Source organism: Acipenser ruthenus, chromosome 2 (genome assembly GCF_902713425.1).
Source record: "Acipenser ruthenus chromosome 2, fAciRut3.2 maternal haplotype, whole genome shotgun sequence".
NCBI classification, from domain to species: domain Eukaryota; kingdom Metazoa; phylum Chordata; class Actinopteri; order Acipenseriformes; family Acipenseridae; genus Acipenser; species Acipenser ruthenus.
In genome coordinates, this window is record NC_081190.1 from 23,747,728 (window position 1) to 23,771,611 (window position 23,884).

General features: G+C 36.9%; 1 protein-coding gene across 1 annotated transcript in view; it reads right to left on the reverse strand.

Annotated features, from left to right (window-relative positions):
• Window positions 1–23,884, reverse strand: part of LOC117409645 (multiple epidermal growth factor-like domains protein 10) — a 64,728-nt gene that overhangs the window by 22,851 nt on the left and 17,993 nt on the right. Inside the window, exons 5-8 of the mRNA XM_058992406.1 lie at window positions 21,729–21,821; window positions 9,984–10,230; window positions 8,512–8,632; window positions 7,796–7,932 (exon numbers count right to left, since the gene is read on the reverse strand). Coding sequence (XP_058848389.1) covers window positions 7,796–7,932; window positions 8,512–8,632; window positions 9,984–10,230; window positions 21,729–21,821 — 598 coding nt within the window. The remainder of the gene's footprint in view (window positions 1–7,795; window positions 7,933–8,511; window positions 8,633–9,983; window positions 10,231–21,728; window positions 21,822–23,884) is intronic.

Below are 23,884 nucleotides of genomic sequence, written 5' to 3' on the forward strand. Positions count from 1 at the left end.
CAGAGGCAGCTGTTACAACGAAGGGGGTATATTCAGAAAGTGGCACTCATTTCCTAATAATATCAATTGCTGAGGGGTGATTTCTATAAAACACATACTGTGCTGCCTTTTGACTGTTTCCCTGCTCAACTCAAATTTTTCAGTCAGTATAAACACTGCCCTCTGACAAATATTAGGACATCATTGACACACAGGCTTAAAAGGATGCCAAACCAGGGGAGCCATGTGTGCAGTGTTTAACATGCACCACCATCTTTTATACAATGCCTCTGTACTACCAACTGTAAGCCTTAGATGACAACTTTCAAATTATTTTGTCAGAATATGCCCTGGTGCTGGACAGATGTGAAATCGCTCGGGCTCGATTCTCAAACTGTTAGATTTTAACAAATATCAGGAGTGTAAATGAGTAAGTAAATGAGTAAGTCTAATTCTCCAACACCTGTTTTGTGTTCGTAAAGGTAATAACAAAATGACCAAAGCCTGTATTGTTTTCCGATACATTTATCAGCATTCACATCAGATTAAAAAAATAATTACGTTTGTTAATATTGCCCTATCAATCTTATCAATACTTTTATGGTTTCTAGGCTTCAGAGATAAATATTCTTATTGTGTTGTTATATATCCTTATACGTGTCACAGGGCTACACTAAATCGTGCTGTGTTGTGCATTACATTTATGTAAGGCCAGTATCGGTGTGTATATTGAAATATCAGAAATCAAAGCATCTATGGCTATTTACTCAGCAAGTTAAATATTCAGTGGGACGACTGTGTAGAACAGCCCAGTCAGGGACAAGCAACCCCAGCTGTGTCATACCAAAAATTATATCAAAGTCTCTGGCAACCCTCTCTAATTGGTCAACTTTTCCACATTCTATTTTTTATCTGAAATGTGCTCTCACTAGAGTGCAGAATGTTTTCCTTCTCTTTGCTTCTTTATCAATACTGCTGAAAGGCACGGATAATTAAAAAGAAGACCAACACAGACTTGGGACTGGAACTTAACTGTACCCCAATAGATACGATAACTAGGGCTAAAGACTAATCAAGGTTCAAGACTGTGAACTGTATTTACCAGTTAAAAGCCATTGAATTTTTTTATACACTGAAATACATGTTATTTTCAGTAGCAGTTTTGCCATACTCTGCTCACTGTTTTATGTCAACCCAGTGTACACTTCCACTGTAACTAATAACAATGTTATGAAATGTCTAATTTCCAAACTGGAGATTGTCATTGATTTAAACTAGACTGCATTGGATAGCTTCTTTCCAACAGTCGAAACAGTTCATGCACAAATAACAACTCCTATAAATGTATGCATTCACCAATTGATTTGGAAAGCCTGTATTAGGTAATTGTTTTTACTGATATTATGTCCTCCTGCCTCCTATATGTTTAGTAATACAGTAAGCCCACTGAGATGCTAACACACGGTAACCTACATATTTTTTAAAGGAATAAAAATAAAAAATAAAATACTGTACACTTTCTAATTGCCCAGCAGAAGAGGCAGATTGTACACGATAAAGAGACTTCAACCTACCCAGAGCTCTTATATGTAATACATAAGCAAAATAAGCTGCTCTTCAAGCCTCACTGGTAGTGGATAACATAAAAAGTAGTTCAGCATTCACAGCTGTGTTACTGCAAACATTGACATTGGCTAAACCTATCCCTTTCAGTGAAGTGCTTTCTTAACCTGTATAGGAACTCATTCTAAATCTGACCAAGGACTAGTCTTCCTCAATGCTGGTTACACCCCTGCTGATCCTGTATGCTTTCCAAACTTTCCATTTGGCAACATATGACATTTTTTTTTCTATGCCGAAATACTTTTCTTGACTGTTTTCCAACCCAACGGGTGTGGTTAAAAAATAAATCTACGGTTTGTGGTAGTCTGTCATGACATGTGGGTTTGACAAGCCCTTATTAACTTATAAAAAAGCACTTGTGTTGCTATTCCTGTCAGTTCATTGGCTTTTTAAATATATGGTTTTGCTTTCTGATACTCTTAATTACCAGCTTAAGGACCTTTGTACGGGCTTGATGATGCACATCCTGGTTTGAACCAAGTTTGTCCTCCTCAGGCTTTTACCAGGTTTTTGAAAACTGAGCAGATATGAAATAAAGTCATTAATTCATTCTGAGCCATTTTTTTAAACTGGTACCGTAGCACTTAAATGTACATTACATTTTGCAAATTAAATCAAATTTATTGTTGGCACAGTATAGTACATGTTTTATTAAAAAATGACTGCTATACACCCATAATGAACTTAGAGTTAAGCATAGCTTTAATTACTGACATTGGTAATGCGTGACAACCCTTATAAAAGTTTACCATAGTAAAAGCATAGCAAAGCATGGTAAAGCATAGGAAAGCAATGTAAAGAACAGTGAGGTATGGTAAAGCATATCAATAAACATGGTAAACCAGGGTAAATTATGGTTTAATAAATGGTATTAATGTGGAAAAAGCATGTTCAAAGTGCAAAAATACCATGGTAAACATGTATAAGGGAAGCTAAGGCAGTTTGACTGCACATTTTATTTGAATGTTCTCATTTAATTAGTTAGGCTTTTCAGTCAGGTCATCTGGTAGCATTCCAAGTGCACATTCTCTAATAGGCAATATAGTGAACTGCTTTGTGCACTCCATGCCCTTTGTACATGTACGGCCTGCAGCATGTCTTGTTTTGTGCTTCTATTGTAGACACAAATCAGGGCTGCTTCTGCCAAACTGTAAAAGTGATCCACACCGCCCAAAAAAGACATTTCACCAGACTATGCAGCACCACAAGATATTCTAAGTAACATTTTAGCTAGCAAACATGACAATATCAGCAAAATTTAACGTAATTTATCATTACAAGGCTTACCTAAATTGGTCAGAAAATAAATGTACTATCACTATACTATTATAAATGTGTGGTATAGTGGTACTATTAATGTATTTGTTAAATAAAACATATATATAGTAGCTGTATTATGATAGCAAATCCTTTAAGTTTATCAATTCATATAGCACAAACAGATGGCAAGTCAGGGAACAGAAGTACACACATCTGTCCATTTGCAAGAGCTCCTCTAAATGTTTGACGATTCCTAAGGGTTTTCATATCCTGTGGCTGCAACAGTCATAAAGCCACCAGCCACAAAGAATGCATCCACTTGCAGAGCCGGGAAACCATCCACGGTCTGGTGGTCACAGGAAAATCCTTAAACTTTCTATTCACTCACATCACCCATAATAATTGTATGTGGTGTTTATAGTTAAACTTGATGAGAACAGATAGATCAAGAAAATTAAAAAAAAACGGAAAAGGGGATTTAAGAGGATTAAGGAGATAAGTAGTTTTTCAGTCCAGATCATTTCCATGTTAGAGTTGTTCAATACCCTAAGTAAAGCAACATTATTGGGGTTAATTTGAATCTTTATGATCACAGGCATGTCAAGGCAGCTTGCATCATCCACTATAACCACACAGTCCTTTTCAAAGTCTTCCTGTTTTTCATCCTAAATTGTGTACAATACATAGTCTTTGTTAAGATTAAAACTAATTTGAGTCTTCCCAGTTACAGACCAGATACGATTTTCTGGGCTGCATTTTCTGAATCCATTGTTAATCCTAGATTTATGTCATCTGCAAACTTAACAAGCTTGCAGTTTGTGCAGTAGAGTATCTTGGTCCAAGAAATTTATATACATCAGGAAAACAAGGCTGCAGTGTTACTGCCTGTCTCCAGTCTTACTAATTCAATCAATTATACACATGAGGTAGTGGCGCTCTTAAAACAAACAGTTCCATACCAATTAAGCTTTGCATACAAGTTGCTAGATGACCTCATCTTGACCTAGTGGCGAAACACCTGACCCCGTGTTCAGCAGAACACTGACACAAGGTACAGCATAAGAGGAAAGCCTTGTAAAAATCTCAAACTGTGTTCTGAGAACTTTTTCAAAGGGGAAACAGGAATGCAAAATAGACTCCCTGTTTTGTCAGAGGGATAGCCCGGGTTTGTTTTTATATAAAATTATATTTTTTTATAACATTCTAATACATTGGTCAACAGTGCTCCTATTTTACCTTTCCAAGTGTTTCTTTTTTATTGTTTCATAAAACAAGATTATATAGAATAATAATAACGAACATGCAGTTCACAACTAAAAAAAAAAGCCTGACAGTGCCAGAATATATCTAACATAACTTGCAACAATGTTTGTGAGAACAAAGGGTCATGTGCTAACTCACAAGGTCATGAAGGGGTTACTCCATTGTAAATAGCATGAATGGTGCAGGCTTCGCCATTATAAATGTGATCTGCTTTATCATCATGGAAGCACAGTCAGAGCCATCATCCGTATTCCTTTTAGTTTAATACAATGTTGTTAGCTTGTTTCTTTTTAGCTAGTTATAAAATACATTTTAAAAAACTCCTTGGTTTATTCTATTTTCTTCTACTTGGACCATGCCATGTCTTTTCCATGTGGGTTTACGGTTCAGTGCTCTCGGCACCTATCGGTTTGGGAGTGATAGTTCCACGGGAAAGGTCAGGACAGAGTCGTGCTGTACACTCAATGCATTATCAGTTTAAGCTGCAATCGATAGTTAGCACTGTGGTACTGCATGTGAGAGGAAATGAAGCATGAGAAAAGGACTTGGGGATAGCAGTGGATGAAACTCTAAAGTCAACTAGACAGTGTGGAGAAGCTATAAAAAAGGTTTTTCCTCTCCTAAGCCGAGTTGGGGCAACTTGTTACTTAGTAACGCGTTACTGTAATAATATTGTCAATAACAAGGTAATATAATGCGCTACATTTTTTATGGGAGTAATATTACAGTTACTTTATGCAAAAAAAACCCAAAAAAACGAGTTTGTCTCGTTACCTTTCCTGTATTGTACACCTACATTGGTGGTCTTTAATTTTCAGTTCAGTTGTGTCCGTAAACGTAAACTGCTCTTTATTGTATTTTACCTCAGTCACTGTTTGTAATCTGTGCTCTCAGTCAGCAGCAACAGTACCACACGCGGCACGCCGTCAAACCGGAAACACTAACAACTTACGGCAGTGCTTTGAATATCACGATAATTCTTAAGTTAAAGACGTAACTGCTATTTTCAAGTTCATCTGCTTGTTGGTTTTTACTGACTCACAGATGTGGGGAAAAACAATGACGGCTTAATTTGAGATCATACAAGCTCCCTAATGTCTGTTTATGGTATTATTGGTTTGTCTGCTATATCTCATTAAATTCAGTAAAACAGACTAGATTTTAGAGAGAAAAAAAAAAAAAACACACAGTACACAATGATAAGGATTTGTGTTTTCTCCAACAGCACAAATCAAATTCTAAAAGAAAAAAAAGCAATTACTGGAACTTATAACAGAAACATAGCTAAACTAATGTATAACGTGAATTAAAAAATACAATTAGTTTAGTCATAAAAGTATTTTATAAGGATACTGTATTTCAAAGCTCATTTGTGCGTAATCATTTTAGTAATCTTTGGCTGTTGGGCAAGCTATTTATTTAGATTTCTTGTGTTCAGTATGTTTATGCCCTGGCAAGCTGCATTATAACAGGAAAAACACTGACAAAGTCTTCTTATCAAAACATTTGTCTAATTTAATAACTATTTTTTGTACTACTACTCTATATCTTATAATCAAGGAATTAAAGTTAAGAATAAACTACCTACAGCGTGACAAGACCCACTTGATACACCAATAAACACATACTGTGCTCGCTGTACAGTATCCCTCACACACATCTTTCTTCTCTATGTAATTCAAAATGGCTTATGAAGCAAAAGAAGAAACATGTACATAACACAAAAACCACTGACAGACTCCTGCTTGACATTTTAACAGCTCTTTTAACATAAAAATGATATACTACACATTTCCAGCTGGAAATAACCAAGACTTATGAGTGACCCTGATCTGATAGAATTTGAATTGATGTGTGTTTTTTTTCTTTCTTTTCAGTGCATGCTGACCTTGGTACTGGTTTATAGAGGATCAACAGTTTGCTTGGTTCTCTGTCAAACAGTCATGTGCAATTTTAAAAAGAAGAAAAAAAAAACAGGTCAACATAGTTTTCTAATTAACAGTTGTACTGTCAAGTAATGCCACATTTCAGTTAATTAATTCTTACACTGTGGGTCTTAAGGTCAAGTGGTATATGAAATTGTCCACCCTCAAAACCAAATAATGCTGTGCTTGGTTTTTTTGTTTTCTTTTATTTAACAGTAATCATATATAGCTTACATGATACACTGAAAAATCCAGTTGTAGCAGGGCAGCGCCCTGCCTGTAAATAATATGGTTGTGTGGTGATTTGGTGGTGGTTGGCAGGGATTGGGGTTAATTTCCTATCCCTGCCAAAAATACATGTGAGAATGTGGCTGGAGCTAATTGAATAATTGATAATTAGGCTCCAGCCACATGCTATAAAAAAGGTAGGCTGGGCATTAGCCTTCACTACACTTCTTTTTTTTCCCAAAAATAAACACAGCACAAACAAACAACCACTCACCCAAAACACCTCCTCCAAACAAAGGATTTTCCCCTTTTTTATACCATGTGGCTGGAGCCTAATTATCAATTACTCAATTAGCTCCAGCCACATTCTCACATGTATTTTTGGCAGGGATAGGAAATTAACCCCATCCCTGCCAACCACCACCAAATCACCACACAACCATATTATTTACAGGCAGGGCGCTGCCCTGCTACACCAGTAAATCACACTAAATGGTTTAGCGTTATCCTTTCCCATGCATACAGACATGATGTTGACTTGTCTTCAGTTACTGAACCACTAAACCAATTGTGTAACAGTTAAAGTTATTGTTGTACAAACAGTAGGCTGAATGTCACAAGCAGGGTCTACTGTATATCACTGTGTTTGGAGTTGCTTATAGTTTCCATTGAAGCATTAATATGAGGATTTCTGATTACTATTATCCAACACTGTTGGTCACTAAAAAAATTAACTGTTTCCACATGAACCACTTAAACCACAGTGCAGGTTCATTTTAAGTTTTAAGTTAACATTATCTCTGTTAATGTGAAAGGATTACACGTACTTGTTAAACAAATCTTAGCATATTGTTTCTCCCAGCTGACAGAAGAATGACTAGGCCTACACGATACATTGCAGGGCTAAACTATGTTGTGACTGTGTCTATATTTTATTTCTGGAGTCTAGCAATGCCAACGGGTCATTTCTTTGAAAGTGTGAGTATTTGATAGAATTGTCTCTGTCCTAACATAATATATTTATATATATGCGACCTGTATGCAGGGCTCACATAGTGTTTTTTTTTAATACCTTTTCTTGTTTGGATTTTTGTTTCTATGAAAGCGTGTGAGGTTTAAAACTTCTGAATGTTTTGTGGATTGATCTTAAAATCTGTATATGGCTTCAAAACAGGCACAGGTACTGTTTTTATAGCAAACCATTCACCCAAAACACCCCGAAACCCACTTGCTGGCTATTAATAGATCTATGGGGATTTATGAAGAGTCATTGGTATGCCTCAAAATGTATTTCTTCACTAAAAGGCCTCCTAATCCTAACAAAGCAACAGACCTCTCCACTTGTATCAGTACATTTATAGTATAGAGAACTCCTCGGACACCAGCAGAGCGGCAATCTGTACACTTGACTGAACTCAGCTGTCTGAATTTAATGTGCTGCCAATGTACAGGTGCTTTTCACATACAGTAGGGATGAACACTTTATCACAAAGAGTTCACAAACAGGCTTGCCTCACCTCTCTCCAGTGTATCCTGGGCTGCAGTGACATTGACCGGTAGCTGAGACACACATTCCTCCATTATGACACTGACACTCCTGGGAGCAGTTTTTTCCAAACCTCCCCTCTGGACATGGCTGACCACACACTGTGCCCTGAATCCACCACACAGGTCAACAAGAGAAGAGGGAAGGGGGTGCAGAGATTAACATTAGCCTCCAATTCTGATAATTGTACTTTCTTAGATGACAATAAACCAAACAAATTCTGTTTGCTATGTAGCTCTTGAGGTTCACTGGTAGAAGAGTGCCTGTAGATCAGGGTTGCCCAATCCACCACACTCCAGGTTTAATTGGTAAAATGAAATAGTTAACAACTTCAGCATCTGGATGGATGTTTATTTAGTTGAATAAAACAATTAAGAACAGGGAGAAAGACTGAAAGGGCCAACTTTGCCCACCCCTGCTGTAGATCCTCTTTTCTGATCTACAGTATTACTGGCAGTGGCACCAAAACAGTAGTGGTGCTGAAAGGCAATAGTAGTACAAGGATAGCAGCTTCAGCAGTATAAACTATTGGCAGAATGGTACATCACCGTGGTAACATGTTGACTGCCAACTCAAGAGTAGTAAAACTGCAAATTTACATCAAGGCCAAGTGTTCTACTGTATCAACCTGTCAACAATTCCTTAAGCCAAAAAATCTATATATTGTCAAACAGTCAGCATTCGTACCATCCATCCAGCAGGGCAGGAGCATTCCCCAGTGACGTGGTGACACACTCCTCCATTTTGACATGGGCACCTCTCTTCACACTGAGGGCCATGCTTCCCAGGTGGACACAGGTCTTCACAGCTGAGCTCCCAAAACGAAAGAGGTAATTAGAAATACAAAACACCCTTTCAACTTACCAAATTCATGATCAACTTTTCCTTTCTATCTCCAGTTCACTGTAGTGCCTTATCATTTTGAAATTTGAAAATTAAGTTTGGAAAATATAAATATACTATATACATTGTACAACATAAGAAAACTGTTATGTTAACGATTAATGAATAATCTGAAAGCATAGAAAATACCTGGGGTCTGCACACATTAGTATTTTTCTTAATTTTCATGAATGCATCCCCGTTTTACCAATGTGCACTCGTCACTTAATGTTTTAACCCAGAATATCATACCGCTAGTGCTGAGATAATTGAGGCAAATGAAGCAAAAACAGCAGCTGTAAATGTGAGTTTAATTCAGAAATAACTGAAAGAAGACATGGTAATGATTGTGTAGCCTGGTGAAATAATGTCATGGTATATCCTTAACTCAAGGTAAAAGGTAAAAAAAATGTGCATGCAAGGCTAAAGATATTTCTTGCCTACAACTTGCAAATCACAGGCTGTATTGACTATGTCCTGACACGTGTCAAAAATCTTTTCCACAGAGGCTTCTCATAGGAAGATTTAAGACCATTGCATAGTGCTATTGCCCCCTAACTGTTTACTGGCAGTGTACAGTAATACTAAGCATGCATTTTGGGGGGGGCTCCCGAGTGGCGCATCCAGTAAAGGCGCTCCTCGCAGGATGTGCCCTATAGCCTGGAGATCGCTGGTTCGAATCCAGGCTATGTCACAGCTGACCGTGACCGAGAGTTCCTAGGGGGCGGCGCACAATTGGCTGAGCACTGCCCGGGTAGGGAGGGCTTAGGTCGGCAGGGGAATCCACGGCTCACCGTGCATCAGCGACCCCTGTGGCCGATAGGGCGCCTGTGGCTCTGCAGCGGAGCCGCCAGATCTGTGTTGTCCTCCGGCACTATAGGTCTGGTAGCATTGCTGTGGATCTGCAGTGCGAAAAATGACGGCTTGGAAGGAGCACGTTTCGGAGGACGCGTGTTTCAGCCTCCGTTTCCTGAGTCGGCGGGGGGGTTGCGAGCGGTGAGCCGGGGATACAGATAATAATTGGGCATGCTAAATTGGGGTGAAAACCGGGGTAAAAATAATTGGCGACGGCTAAATTATATATAAAAAAAAAAAAAAAAGTAAAAAAAAAAAAAAATAAATAAATAAATAAATTAATAAATAAAAAAAAAAATAAATAAAAAAAAAAAAAAAAAAAAAAAAAAAAAAAAAAAAAAAAAAGCATGCATTTTGGGAGTTTTTTGGGAGAAGGGCATGATCTTCAGAAGCCACCACAGAGTAGTTAAGTATTTACTCACAAGGCCCCAGTGTACCCAGGAGGGCACTTGCATTCTCCAGTAACATGGTCACAGGTAGCTCCATTTTGGCACAGGCATTTCTGTTGGCATCCGTTCCCATAATTCCCTGGATCGCAGCTGTCCTCGCATCTCCATCCTTTGAAGCCCGGAGAGCAGATACATGCCCCAGTAATGGGGTTACACAAAGCTCTATTCTTACACTGGCAGCGGTTGCTGCAGTGAGGGCCCCAGTGTTCACTGTCACATGCTGTGATGTAAAAATAAATAAATACAATGACCAGTAAAAATAGAGTTTTTTCAACAACAAGCACAATGAAATAACTCAGCTATTTACAGAGATTCTGTCTTGCCAACGTCATTCAGCCCGCAGCCTAACTGTACCATCTTTGATTCGGATTTCATCATTTCCGAGAAGATAGATACCAAGAGAACTCCACAAAACACCAGACACTGTAGGAAGTGGCATTGGTGGTTGAGGGCCAGTCAACCAGTGCCGTAAAAACTGAAGATCTCATTTCATTTTTTTCAAACAGCAGGGGTGTTAACCCTGGTGTCACAGCTCAATTCAAGAACCTAAATGACCCCTGCCATTCCTAATTTCATTAAGAAAAATTTGTCTTCATTTTCCCAAATCCCATTGTTAGGAGGTGGGTATCACTTGACATAAGATACTGCATCTCTGAGGATCTAGTTTTCAATTTTCTTTTATTACCATTAGTAGCATTATTGTAGTTATTTTTTTGCCATATGACCATCAGTTTATGTAGGTTACTCTATTTCAGGACCATTAAACACAGGTATATTTAACATTTAAGTTAGTTATAATGTTGTAGCTGCATGCATTAAACTGAAACTAAAAATGTATTTTTATGTCTCGTTGGTTTACTAAACCTTGGAACCTTGGACCGTTTCCGACTCCAACAACACTGCCACTTATGGGCCTCATTTACGAAAGGGCACTAAACATTATGGTGCATCATTAGTGTGCACGTTCACGATTTCCATATTTACTATTGCAATTTTATTAATTATCGCACCAAATAGTGGGCATATAATGGTGCTCGCTGATTTTATTGTGCCACACTATGGTAATCAGAATGAATATGTGATTTGTATGGTAATGCATGATAATGTATTTAAATGAGGCACCCTGCTCTGAATAATGAAATGAGCTTCATTTACACCGTATTTACTAAGGGGCGATAATCGCAGTGTGCACCTTCAAGTGAGCGATAATTAGTTTGTTTGGAAACCAGGCTTTAACTACTGATAAACACACTATTTAAATCTATTTTTCTGGGCTGAAATCTATCTGGCATCATGGAGGCATTACTTTCATTAACATTTTCATATAGGTTATATTAAGCATGAATAAACGTGAATTAATGTTATAATTTCTTAGATTTTATTTTATAGTTTATTACATTGGTACAAAATTTAGTGGTTAAATAAAACACTGGACCAAACAAGGCATTATAATTTAAAACAACCTCCTCCACTAGAGTTTATAACTCCTCTGCATGCAGTTTTAGTTTGCGTTGCCTTTACCTGTCCACTGTGGAGGGCTGCTTCTGTTCACTGCTTTATGGTGCATGTTACAGCTACATTTAGTGCCCTTTCGTAAGCGAGGCCCCTTGAGTGTTATATTCAAAGGTGGCATCTGTCTAGTAAAAGCTTAACAGCTGTTACTCATAAGTCTATTAAAGACCCTGGTCATTAAAAGTTAAACCTGTAAAAATGTACAAAATATTTTGAGTTACCAGTGAATGTTTATTAACAAAATTGTTGAGTGACAAACAAATTTAGCATCAACCCCCTCTAAAAAATAGTAAGCACTATAGACATTCACATTCAATTAACTTTATTACTCCAACATAAATCTATTTAATAAAGCAGATTAGTACATATTAAATATACTGTTGGCATTTTGGTATTTCTATGCTTCTACAGGGTTTCACTGAAACTGTTGATAGACCAAATATGTCTGGTGCTTAAAGGGATACATTTATCTTACTACTTGTATCATGCATCAATTGAATACTCAACCTATAATGGTTCCCAAGCAATGTAAAACCAAGCAAAGACTTAAGATAAGTGGGTGCACCTCAAACAGAGTGTGTCCTATTTCCAAAGACTGACAAAGGCAAGGTGATGCTTCTATACTGTATGTAAATCTTGGGTACACTACTTTGATTGACATCTTAATGGGAAGAGTCAGCTTTGCTTCAGATTTTGTTAAATTTACCACACTACACTGAGCCGCAGAAATGAATGACCCATTGTTTCAAACTAAAGTTATTATTATTAATGCAGTATTAAAAACCAATGGGTTTCTTAATTTAGGTTTAGCTGGGTTAGATAATGTGATAATCATGTGTTCAGAACACATGCAATCTCTGCCCTATGTAGTGGAATTTTGATAAGATTTGATGTTGACTCAAGATTTTTTTGTCTCTCTCCTAAAGACTGACTTTCATTGTTCTTTTATGAACTGTTCCTGCGGCAGAGAAGCCAGACAACAAACACAGACCTACTTTCTTGTCAACTGGTTAAAAGTCCAGTGTGCTTCCTCGGGCTATGCATTATTTGAGGTGATAGTCATTCGGTCTGCACAAACAAAACACCCTATGATGCATTGGAGATATGATTTTACCTTTGTAAGATGCGGCCCAGATAACGTAAAGGATTCGGCCTTGGGGGAATGGTCTGAAGAAAAGTGACAACCCCTCCTGATTGCCTTTGTTACATCTTTTTAAATATTCAACTGACCTGTGCTGTATATCACAACACAATCATATAATGGCATTAGAATTGGTTCTTTCAATAACTGGAGTTGCTGGGAGGAAAACAGCTCCTCCTCTTCTTCTTCTTCTTCTTCTTCTTCTTCTTCTTCTTCTTCTTCTTCGTATTAGTAGTAGTAGTCGTAGTAGAAAGGTGACCATATTTTTAAGTTCTTAACCTGGGACAGCATGGAAATATTGTGAATAACCTTCAACTTCCAAGCTACAGGGAAGCTCTAGGGTTTTTTATTTTCACTTTGGCAATGTTTGATCTAATATCATATTGAAAGTGAATGCAGAGACTCATGGTGATATTCAGAGTGGAATCTTTTACTTTCAAAAACTTTGCACAGCAAGTATAGTTATTACATTACACAGTAGCAATTCAATAATATCAAATTCCGAGATTCTATTTTATTGCTGATTACAGATGCAAATCTAGTCCCTTTTTCTGCCTAAGAAACTGCATCTTCTCTCTTTGATTTCTACTTTACATCTCGCTCCTTCGCTATTTCTATGCTATCCTCCAGTCCAATCTGCAAACCAGGCCTTTCCTGTATGAAAGCATTATGTATCTCAATTTATAAAACGATTACTCCATAGAATCTTTTTTTTTTTTAATTCTGAATTTCTTACCATGTAAATGGCATGGTATTTGTTTTGTATTTTTTTTCTATTGCAATTCCTGCTTGGATATTAGTGTGCCGTGATTAATAGATACTAGGATTTTTTTTCAGCCACTTTCTACTATTGAACTACTACTATTAAAGGCAATGAAATGTGTTAAATATCCTATCGCTTGACTGTGCAATAAATGAAGCCCACTAATCAGCTTTTCTGAGTTTTGTTTAGAAGCTGCCCTGATTGCAGAAACAGGAATTTCCTTCTGAAGTAGTTATTAAGTATTGTAAATAGTAATCCACGTAGGCAAACCCTTTAATTTTCTCAGAATAGTATTTCCAAATTCCCCCTTTAACATGCTGTAAGCTGATGGGCATCGCTTAAAACAGAAAGGAACCTGTTAAAAACGTGTTCACTGCATGATGAAATGTCCTGCCTATTCAATTTTTCGGTACCAATCAAAGATCATGAGAAATCATCTTCTGACAATCTAAATTAGATAACTACGCATTTTACGAAGGCTAATTTCTTTACTGATCTTGCTTGGAGTTTATTTTTTTGAGTCAACAGTATAGGCTGAGACATGGATCAAGGTGTAATAAGATTCAATCGTATTCCTTTTCTGATCAAATTAAATGTTGTCACTTCTTTACTTCTGAAAGGAATACTATTTAATCTTCCTTAATATAAGCATTAACCTGTGTAAAATGCACAGAGAAGTTTTCAGATTGTCAGGAGTCGCTTTCTCATTATCATTGATTGGTACTGAAACTGCAAAGACAAGGCAGGAAATGTCATCATACAATTAACACGTTTTTAACAGGTTCCTTTCTGTTTTAAGTGTTACCTGTCGGCTTAAAACATGTTAAAGGAAATCTGGAAATAAAACCTATTTTGCGATACTTAAAGTGATCGACCCTAACCCCAGCCCCCCAGTAATTCAAGCCCTGACATTTGTCTCTTTTGCTGAAGAAAAAACAGATTTTTTTAATCAATGTGTTGTTTTTCTTCTATGAAACTCACAGCTGTGATAAAGTAAAATACCTTATATAGATATCACACGTATGCAACATATACATACTTGCCAACATTTGGAAACTGTTCAGTGGGACGCTCGTCTCCGGGGGGGGGGGGGGGGGGGGTCATACACATCATACACATGGGAGGAGTCATACGCAAAGAACGCTCATTATCATATAATAGACGTATCCCCCACCCCCCCCCCCCCAACTCAACATGACACGACCATCATGACAGTAAAAATAGATATAATGAAGCGTTCTTACCTTTGTATAAGTTAGTGATCAGCAGATGTGTCAGCTGCATGAAGAGCACAGCGTGTGGTTTTCACTAACTCTACTGTGCAGCATAAATGATTTTTTTTTCTATGGGTAAACATCTGGACTTTCTTCCTGTGCATCAACCATAGGGACTGTTGGCATGTATGCATATAGCATTACTCTTAAATATGAATACTCCATTGTTTCATAAAATGTATACATAAAGAAATAAATGTTCTGAAACTTTGAAAATATTTTTACAACTTGAATTTCACAAATAACTAGTTAATAAATTATTTTGTATTATTTACGAACACACATTTCCGTACACAGCGACTGCAGTCTATTATTTGAATGTATTAAAATGTTCTCAGTGGAGGCATATATGAAACAAAGTACATTTACTTTTAGGGGGGGTTGTGATTTGTGCCTCACCTGTCAAAAAAGTCCCGAGCCACCACTGCTTATACACAATTCCCATTACAAATAAGTTAAAAACTAATCACAGGCACGCAAGAAAATTACGTTATTTCATAAACTATAAAAAAACATGTTCCCTGGTAATTTAATCTGCCAGCTGTTCAGACAGGGCTAGCCTGGCAGATCCAAACCAGGGGAGGGAATGTTGTTTTCCATACATTTAATATCACCCTTCCAAACCAGCACTCTACAGAAACCAAGCATGTGGGAACCAGACACATGTCTGTAATCATAATCTATAGAGGAGGGATATCGTGTGGTTTCAAGCAAAATAACACACTAATACCCTGGTCCATTTCCACTCATTAGGCTTGCCCAGTATCTGCAGTTTCTGGTGATATGCACAGCAGTGTTTATATAAAGAAACAGCTTGGTTAGACTGGTAGACTCTGTGTCTCTCCATCTTCTGAAAATGCATATGAAAATAAAGGAGTGATAGAGTGTGAGAAAACAGTTGTTGTTTTCACTTTTTCCTCAGTGAAAGCTCATTTGTAGTTACAGTAATTAAGGCATGAAATGTATATAGAAAGCAAACATTTCTGTGTGGCTGTTCTAATAATATAAGCAGTTTACTGTTTTTTTTAAATTTTAATAGATTTGGAGGGAAGCATTTAACAGCATAGCTAAAATCTGATTGGTCTCAATAAAAAAGCATGGTAATAAGGTTTCAGGGTGATTCACAGGAAATCTTGTGTGTGTGTTTTTTTTTTTTCTGACAGCATTTTCTTCATTATTCGTAATACTTTGAGCACAGTGTCCCTTCACTACAGCAAATGTACAGCAAATCTCATTCACAGATGTACACAGATTCAAACCCTTTGCATCCTTGCCTGGAGTTTATCCTCTATTATATTTCTCAAGTATTATTCACACTGCATAACACTGACTGTATCTGATGCAGCACAAAAGGCAAAAAAAGTAAAACATAAATAAAATGCTGTACATTTATGAAGAAAGTTCCAGAACAGAAGTTTGCAGCTTCCCACTGTGGGTTCGTACTCTACTTTCCAATGGCCCTGCGTAGCTGAGCAGTGGGAGGAGACCTTTGTGCTCATGGCCCGTTTTTGTCTTGAGTCCAGGGGTACGGACCCCACTCACCCTAGCCCAAATCCCGCCCAGAATCTGCACTACCATGGGTGACATGGCTACTTGAAAATGAGAAATCATGCTAAGATAAAGTCCTTAGCAGTCTAAATACAAGAACAACACTAAATGCAGAACATTAAAACAAAAAAAACACAATAATCAGTCCATCGTAAATGCTTAAGCCATATTTTATCCTTAACCTATATAAAGTTGACCATGCTTTTCCCATGCTTACTATATACAAAGCATCTACTATAATTGACAATGCTTTACAATGCTTCCGTTTGTAAACATGCATGCCTATAAAGTTCCATGCTGTTACTATACAGTATAGTAAATCTACTATGCTTTTACTGTGACTACAAGGTTATATTAAGCCACTAGATAATCGTGATAGTTCTTGATGTATAGGATCTTACTGTAATTTAAAAAAAAAATTGGATATTATTGTTTTTCATCAGAAACTATCAAATTTACTTAGCCAAGCACTGTGTATCGCATTATAAATATAGGAAAAACTTTTGAGTTGTTGCCATCTTGAAATGTAACCTTAATATACTTAATAAACTATAAAAGTCAAATAAACATATTTAATATTTTATCCATTTGGACTGGAGGGTTTTAAATGATTTGTTTTTTAATTTCATTTTAGAAACTGTAAAGATCATCAAATGCCAGTGCTTCAAGTGGAGCAAGAAATATTAGCAGCAGCTGGCAATGGTAATAATTTAAAAATATGCACCTGAATGTATAGCCTTTTCTTCGACTGAAATCCAAGCTGTGTCTAACATTACTACTCTAAGCAATTTCAATCAACAGGTCATTAAGAACTAAATAAACAGCTTGATAATCTTGTACTTTAGGACACCTAATGGTGCAAGCAGAACCAATACATACTGTACATTTTAGCTGGTAATTTGGAATGCTTCAAAACTCAGCCCTTAAAGAAGAGCCCAGCCTGTGGAAATTCGATTTCCTTTTGAGGATTTAGTTCTCTTTTTAAAGCCCAGTTTGCATTCTAAATCATGAAAAAGTCTGTAGCCTGCGGCGTTTTTCTTCATTTCTTTTCTTTTCGGGCTGGGCACAGAATAAAAGGCTTTTTTTCCTTTTTTACTCAAAACAAAAAGCTACCTTTTTGTTAAGATTTGCTGACCCATGAACTGACAACAACTATGAATCTGTGTTTTCTGTGTTTTGAAGGAATCAGAGTCATATTGCATTCCACATTCTACATTATTCCACTAGGCCTCTTTATAAGATTGGCTATTAGCTAGCATAATACTGCCCAATATGGACACGGTTTTACATTTAGTTAAAAGAAAACACAGCTGTTCAAATGGACTGGGTACTAGACTTTTGGTCTCTTTTGCAATTAAAAAAAACTATTTTTTATTCATTATTAAAAAGGTTCAAAAGATACTCTTTGTTAATGGACATGGCAACATGGAAAGGATTCACAGTATGCTGACCTCAAAAGGGGCTTTGTGTACAAAAATACTATTTAAAAAATGATAGAAACAGTCCTGTCCCTGTCTGTTTTCACCAGTGCAATCTAAACCCGTGTGAAGGAATTTGTGGAGGAGGTTCAGTGTTGGCAAATTGCTGTCTGTGCCAGTCCACAGCAAAGGCTGAGGTAAAACTAGAATAAATCATTGTTATTAAGCTAACAGCCAAAACATTTGTCAATTCGGTTTAGAGGCCTGTACATATATTTGTTAATAAAGACTGATTGAGATTAGTTGGTGTTTCTTCCAAAAAGTGCATGCAAAACTAATAGAATGGGAAAAACTAGAAATGAAATCCACAAAATAGGATTTGAATTTGTAAAAACTCTTGACGAGAAGGGACTTTTATGGTGGCAACATTTTAGAAAAACTTTGTATAGGTTGTAACTAGAACTCCTAGGGCTCTACTCTGATGAAATGAGTGCAATCGCAAACGCAGTGGTTAAAGTCAATCGCGTCTGATGAAATTAAAAACCCAGTGCAAGCACATTTAGTGGCGCGCTGACAGCGCCCAACCAATCACCAATCAATGCTGAGTAGGTTGTGGAATCAGCTATCCAATCAGGGCCAGGCAGAAAAAACTAAACAACTGCACCAAGAGTAGAGAAATCAGAATAGCAACCTGCAAACTGACAAGCTATAATTGAAACGTATGGTGTACGTTTTATGTAGGTACCTAGACATTATTTCCCTGTTAAGTGGGTTGAAACTGAGAAAAAAAAGGAGTGCTTCAGTGCAAAAACTGCTTCCTCTTTTTCTTGGTGCACAGTAATACACAGGCTTCCCTTTTATAAAGACCACCTGTTCATAACTGCACTGGTTTTAGAACCAAAACATTGTGGATATATAGAACACCTGCCTTTGAGTGTCTTTTTTTTTCTGAGGCTGAACTAATACCAGCTGTATATGGAACTTACTTTACCTTCAGTTTCCACTTCTCATCTGAAGAAGTGATCTTTGTGGTCTTGAAGGTTTATACACCAGGTACATGTTCAGCTGATCCTAAAAAAAACCTTTGTTTTAATCCTTAAAATCCTGTTTCTAAAGAAACTAAATGATGGAAAAACATGCTATTTTTATTGCTGTGGATGTTTTGAACAAAAAATACAAGGTTTTGTTTGTGGGTTTTTTTCTGTTTCTTGGGAGCGGGGGGAGGGGTTTAAACACCGTCATAACTGTCCCATCCCAGGTTTTCAGCACATTACCTAAAAATATCTTCTCGATATCTTTGTCACAGCGTTGCACATGATTTACACTTGTTTCCATTGTGTACAGCTTCACAGACAATCAGACAGAGTGATAGTGACAGGTTCTGATAGAGGTTTCAGTTCAGTAGCTTTAGGGGATGTCCTTAAGCATGTCAGTGGATAGCTCTTATTGATCTGTGTATTGTGTTGGGTCAATATATCTTCATTACAACAATCAAACCTCTTAATTGGGTTATTTCTAAATTCTCATTTGTGATATGAATAAAGTATGCCTGTGGACTTTATTGGGGATATCCTCTACTGTAGATATACTTTAAAATACTGAGCTGACTGTCATTGAGATGCACAGCTAAAAAAAAAAACACTTTTGTGAAAGCAAGGTACAACTTAGACTAGCATAAGAAAGAGGTATGGTTAAGCATATTAAAACACATCGTAAATGGTAAATACAATGGTAGAACCATACGAAACTCATGTGAAATCTGCATGTTTACCATGTAAAACTTGTAAAAAGATTTTGCATAAGTTGCAGTAAATGAATGAAATTATTTCAACATTTATTTTTTTACAGCACAGGGTCATTATAAAGCTCTCCATTTTCTACACCATACTTTTAAAATGCTTGGGTTTGCTAAATGATACATAGCCTTTGGTGAATTCACTGGAGATGTTTAATATGTGCTGAAATGCAATATGCGACTGTGTGGGGGAGGGTGTTAATATTTGATACGCAATTCCTGTTCCAAAACCTCTTTCAAGTAATATACAAATGTGATGTAGTTGAACCAAGGGCAATAAAGGCAATTAGGGCAATTTTCTCTGCCTAACATTGTTTTAATTCAACATAAGCTATCCTTCAATTCCCATATCTAAAGAAGCGTAGTATGTTGTGATGGTGTGATTGTTTTCTTTGAGTGTATAGTTCCTCATCTTGAAGTGGAATGGGATCTTTAACCACCAAGAAGCAGGCTTCAATTACCACAGCTTCGAAAGGGTGGCTCCTCCAGCAGCCCAGGAACCCAAACACCAGGCTCCAGTGTTGGCAGATGGGGTACAGCAGGCCAAAGGCAGACTAGGCCCAGATCTGTTTTTTTGGAACATCTTGAATACTGCTTTTTTTCTATGAGACAGCAGATTTGAAAACTCTGAAATAAACACCCTGTGTTATGTACAATGCTGCACAATCTGGTTGAGAACTGGGGGAGCGAGGGCCTGTCTAAAAAGGGCAATCATAATCTTGTGATTACAACTAGAACAAATAACAAGTTGTTTTTGTCGTATTATCTTAATATTACGCTTTCCAAAAACTGCAAGACAACTGTTGTATATATGTAAAATAAACTCTGAAAAATTCCTGGATTTTTTTTTTAAAGATAAAAACCAAAAATGCGGAACACTAAGCATATGTCAATAAGATTATAAATCACTTATGATAAATCAACCAATTGAGTCAAAATGTCAGTTGATATCTTATGCATAGTTGTCATCCTTTGGCATAGCTTTAAACCACAACACTTTTTGTGTGTTTGATAGAAGTTCATGAGTACAATACATTTTTTGTTGTTGTTTATAATAAATAAAACCTTTGTTTATGCTGTCTCTTAGTTTGAACAGCCACAAGATGACATATCTCATAATAGTAAGAAACACAATACACACAAAGTATTAACTTAATGGTATTATATAAAGAGTTCTCAATTTTGGCGGAAGGGCTCAAAAAAACTCCACAGCAGGTGATATCTGTATTTGGATATCTCCATTTCATCTCTCTGGCATACTGCATGAGGGACACGATTACTTTTAATTGCGGGTGAAACATGAACAGAGCACAACGTGAGCAAGCACCTGCGCACAATAACTTTGAACAATGGCAACAATGTCTTAAATACAAGCAAGTGGATTAATCTTGCTGATTCATGCCCTCACTCTGAACCTAGGACCACCTTGTTGCTCAAAGGGAATGGAATCACAATACACTCTCTATTTTGGTCTCTAAGGTCTTGAAGACTGCTGTAATTGTAATCAAGGATCTTGCACTGGCAAGTGCTGAAATGCTGTACGCAGTAATCTTTAGGTAAAATGTTGTTTTTTTCATGCAAACTCGAATAAAATCAGTTGGAAAAGTCTAAAATCCTTCCATTTTACTCTAACAAAACAAAGAGGGGGTGTAATTTAGTTACTTTATTTCCTTTAGTGAAACAGCCAGAACAATAGGATCAACTGGCTGCAAAATGAAATGAAAGTGTCCTCTTCCCTAATTTATGCCGGTCAGGTTACTGGACAAGTTCCAAAAGCCAGTGTCTGAAATACATGTGAACAAAAATCCTCGTTCCTTCCAAATTCCAGCCAGGAGAACAATACCAGAGTGTAACCATTCTTTCCAGGTCAAATTTGCTACTCAGTCCTACTAAAACAACACAGGCTTTTAGTTAATCCTTAGAGACCTTACAGTTTCAGACATAACAAAGACCCTTTTATTAGGTTTTGCAACGTGAGACTTGAAAACAGGGGTTTGTATAAAAACTGTTGTTTAGACCTAAATTAAACAGCTGGGTTCAGAGAATCACTTTCCTTAAATCAAGCTCTGCAATTGTTTAGCAAAACCATTCTAATTTGGAACAGCGTGGTTTGGCTATTTATCTTTCTTTTATTATTATTAAAAAATGATGAGGATGAAAAAAGGACGAATGCACATAGATCCACAGTTTACAATGATGTTCAGTGTCTGTCTCCGCTGCACAGATGGAAAAGTAGGCAAGACTGACAAGAGCAGGTGAGGACTTACCACTGGAGCAGTTGGGTCCACCCCAGCCAGGCTCACACTGACAGGTGTTGGGAGCACTACAGCGGCCATGGACACATTTTTCAGTGCAGTGAGCTGCAACATGGAAGAGAGAGCGAGGGAGAGAGAACAAGGGAAAGTGAGGTCAAATTACATTTCTTCACACACACACAAACACATCTCTTGTCACACGATAACGTCTCAGGAACACTACTTGACGTTGTTATTAACACTCAACAGCAAAGCTAACACCTTTGAAGTTGTATGAATTTGGTATTTTTACTTATTGCTCTAATACTGGACAATTTGACACCACCTAAGTGTAATTTATCCTTTTTTTATTTTCTTATGGCCAGATTTCAAAGTGTGTGCAAAGTTTGAAATCAGTTTTAAAAAACTAAAAAAAACTAAAATATGTGCTGCAGGTACAAAAGTTTCAGAGGTATTTCTTGTATGTTTTATTTACAGAATAAGCTTTTGAAATAGTTTAAATATGACTTTGTTATAACTTCGAAATAAGTTCCACCAAGATTCCCTTATCAAAATTCGACACGTGTTTCAAGTGGAGTCCAGGGACAGCGGGTGAATTAAGTTTTGGAAAATGGCTCAAACCAAATTCCTCACTGCTTAGTTTAAAAGAAACAATGGATCTAGTCAGTTTTATTTTGAGTTCAATTATATCTAAATCACTTCTAATTACAGTTTGTATTCGTAACATCCTACTAATTTGTTTGTATTTTGATGTATATAACACAAAGGACAGACATACCGTTATTCAAATCTATTACAACACTTGAGTCATGCATAAGGAAAAAATAACAGAGAACACCACATTGTTTTTTAAGCTCACAATTGATATGGTCCTTTCTATAAGTGAACTGGTTTGATGAAAAAAAAAAACAGTTCAAGAAGAGTGCTTTCATCTATTTTATTGAAAAAAGTTACCGGGTAAAGATTCCATTCACAATGTAATACATCACGATCACTGGTCATGATTTATTGCTCAATTCATTAGGCTAGTGAAATACATGTCATGTGTTATTATAACGTTTCATTGTGGGATAACAAAAAAATAATAATTCTGTGAGGAAACAACTGAATGTCTTTTCAGTTTGTGAGGTCAACCAGTTCAGATCAGAGGTTACACATTCAACAATAATACTTCCATTTAAGTTATAACTACAGGGTGCATTGAATGATTGTGCAAGGATACACCAGATGGATGTTTTTATACTAGTCAGGAATAAGGTTGTCTAAAAGTGCACAAATGCTTCTTACATGCTTCCTCAATGCTTCCTCTAGCAAAAGCTTTAACGTGCCAAGTGCTTTGCTTTTTCCTTTAAGGTCCTACATTTAATTAACTAGCTGAAGAGCCTTCATAATGCTTGAGTTTTTAAAGTGAATGGCAGAAAGAGTCTACTTATCAAATAATCTCAGCATTGCCAAAAATAGTAAGATGTGCTTACTAAACTGCATGATACTACTGCACACTGCTTGTTAATAAAGGACCAGCTATGAAATGAACATGTTTATGGTTGGTCCCTGGTTTTCGCATTAGTACAGTTACCTATTATAACAATCTGTGTTGGTATTGTCATAACACAGACATCATCAGACTCATCAGCTTTATTAAAGTTTCAGGGATTGATTTAGTAAGCTTTTGCTCCAGTGCAATGTTTGTAGCATTAATTGTTTGTAAAAAAATAAATAAAAATAAACTAAATTTGTCTAGAGTTTCAAAATAAACCTTTTAACTCTAAAGTTGTGTGAGTGAAGAAGGCCCATTGATAGTTTATTAATGCACACAGAAGAAAGAGCATCCAGCTCACCCTGAGCTACAATACAGCTGCTTTCAGTTACCATGTGAATATTTGAACTAAATGCTGAAATCAGGAAATGTAGTATAATCAATCTCTAGCTCATCCAGACAGAGGTTTGATTAATAACAGGCAGGGGGCTCAGGAAAGAATTACAGTCTGAATCAGGTCACATTGATTCAACACATAGTTCGGTGGTGACGTTTCCCTGTCCGAAAGGAAAATGCTGGGCACTTCGATGGCTTTTTTTCTAATAAATCATAAATAAACCGGTTGCATTAACATCTGCATTTGTTCAAGTCACACAATAATAAGGAAAAACAACACAATAATTCTCTTGTC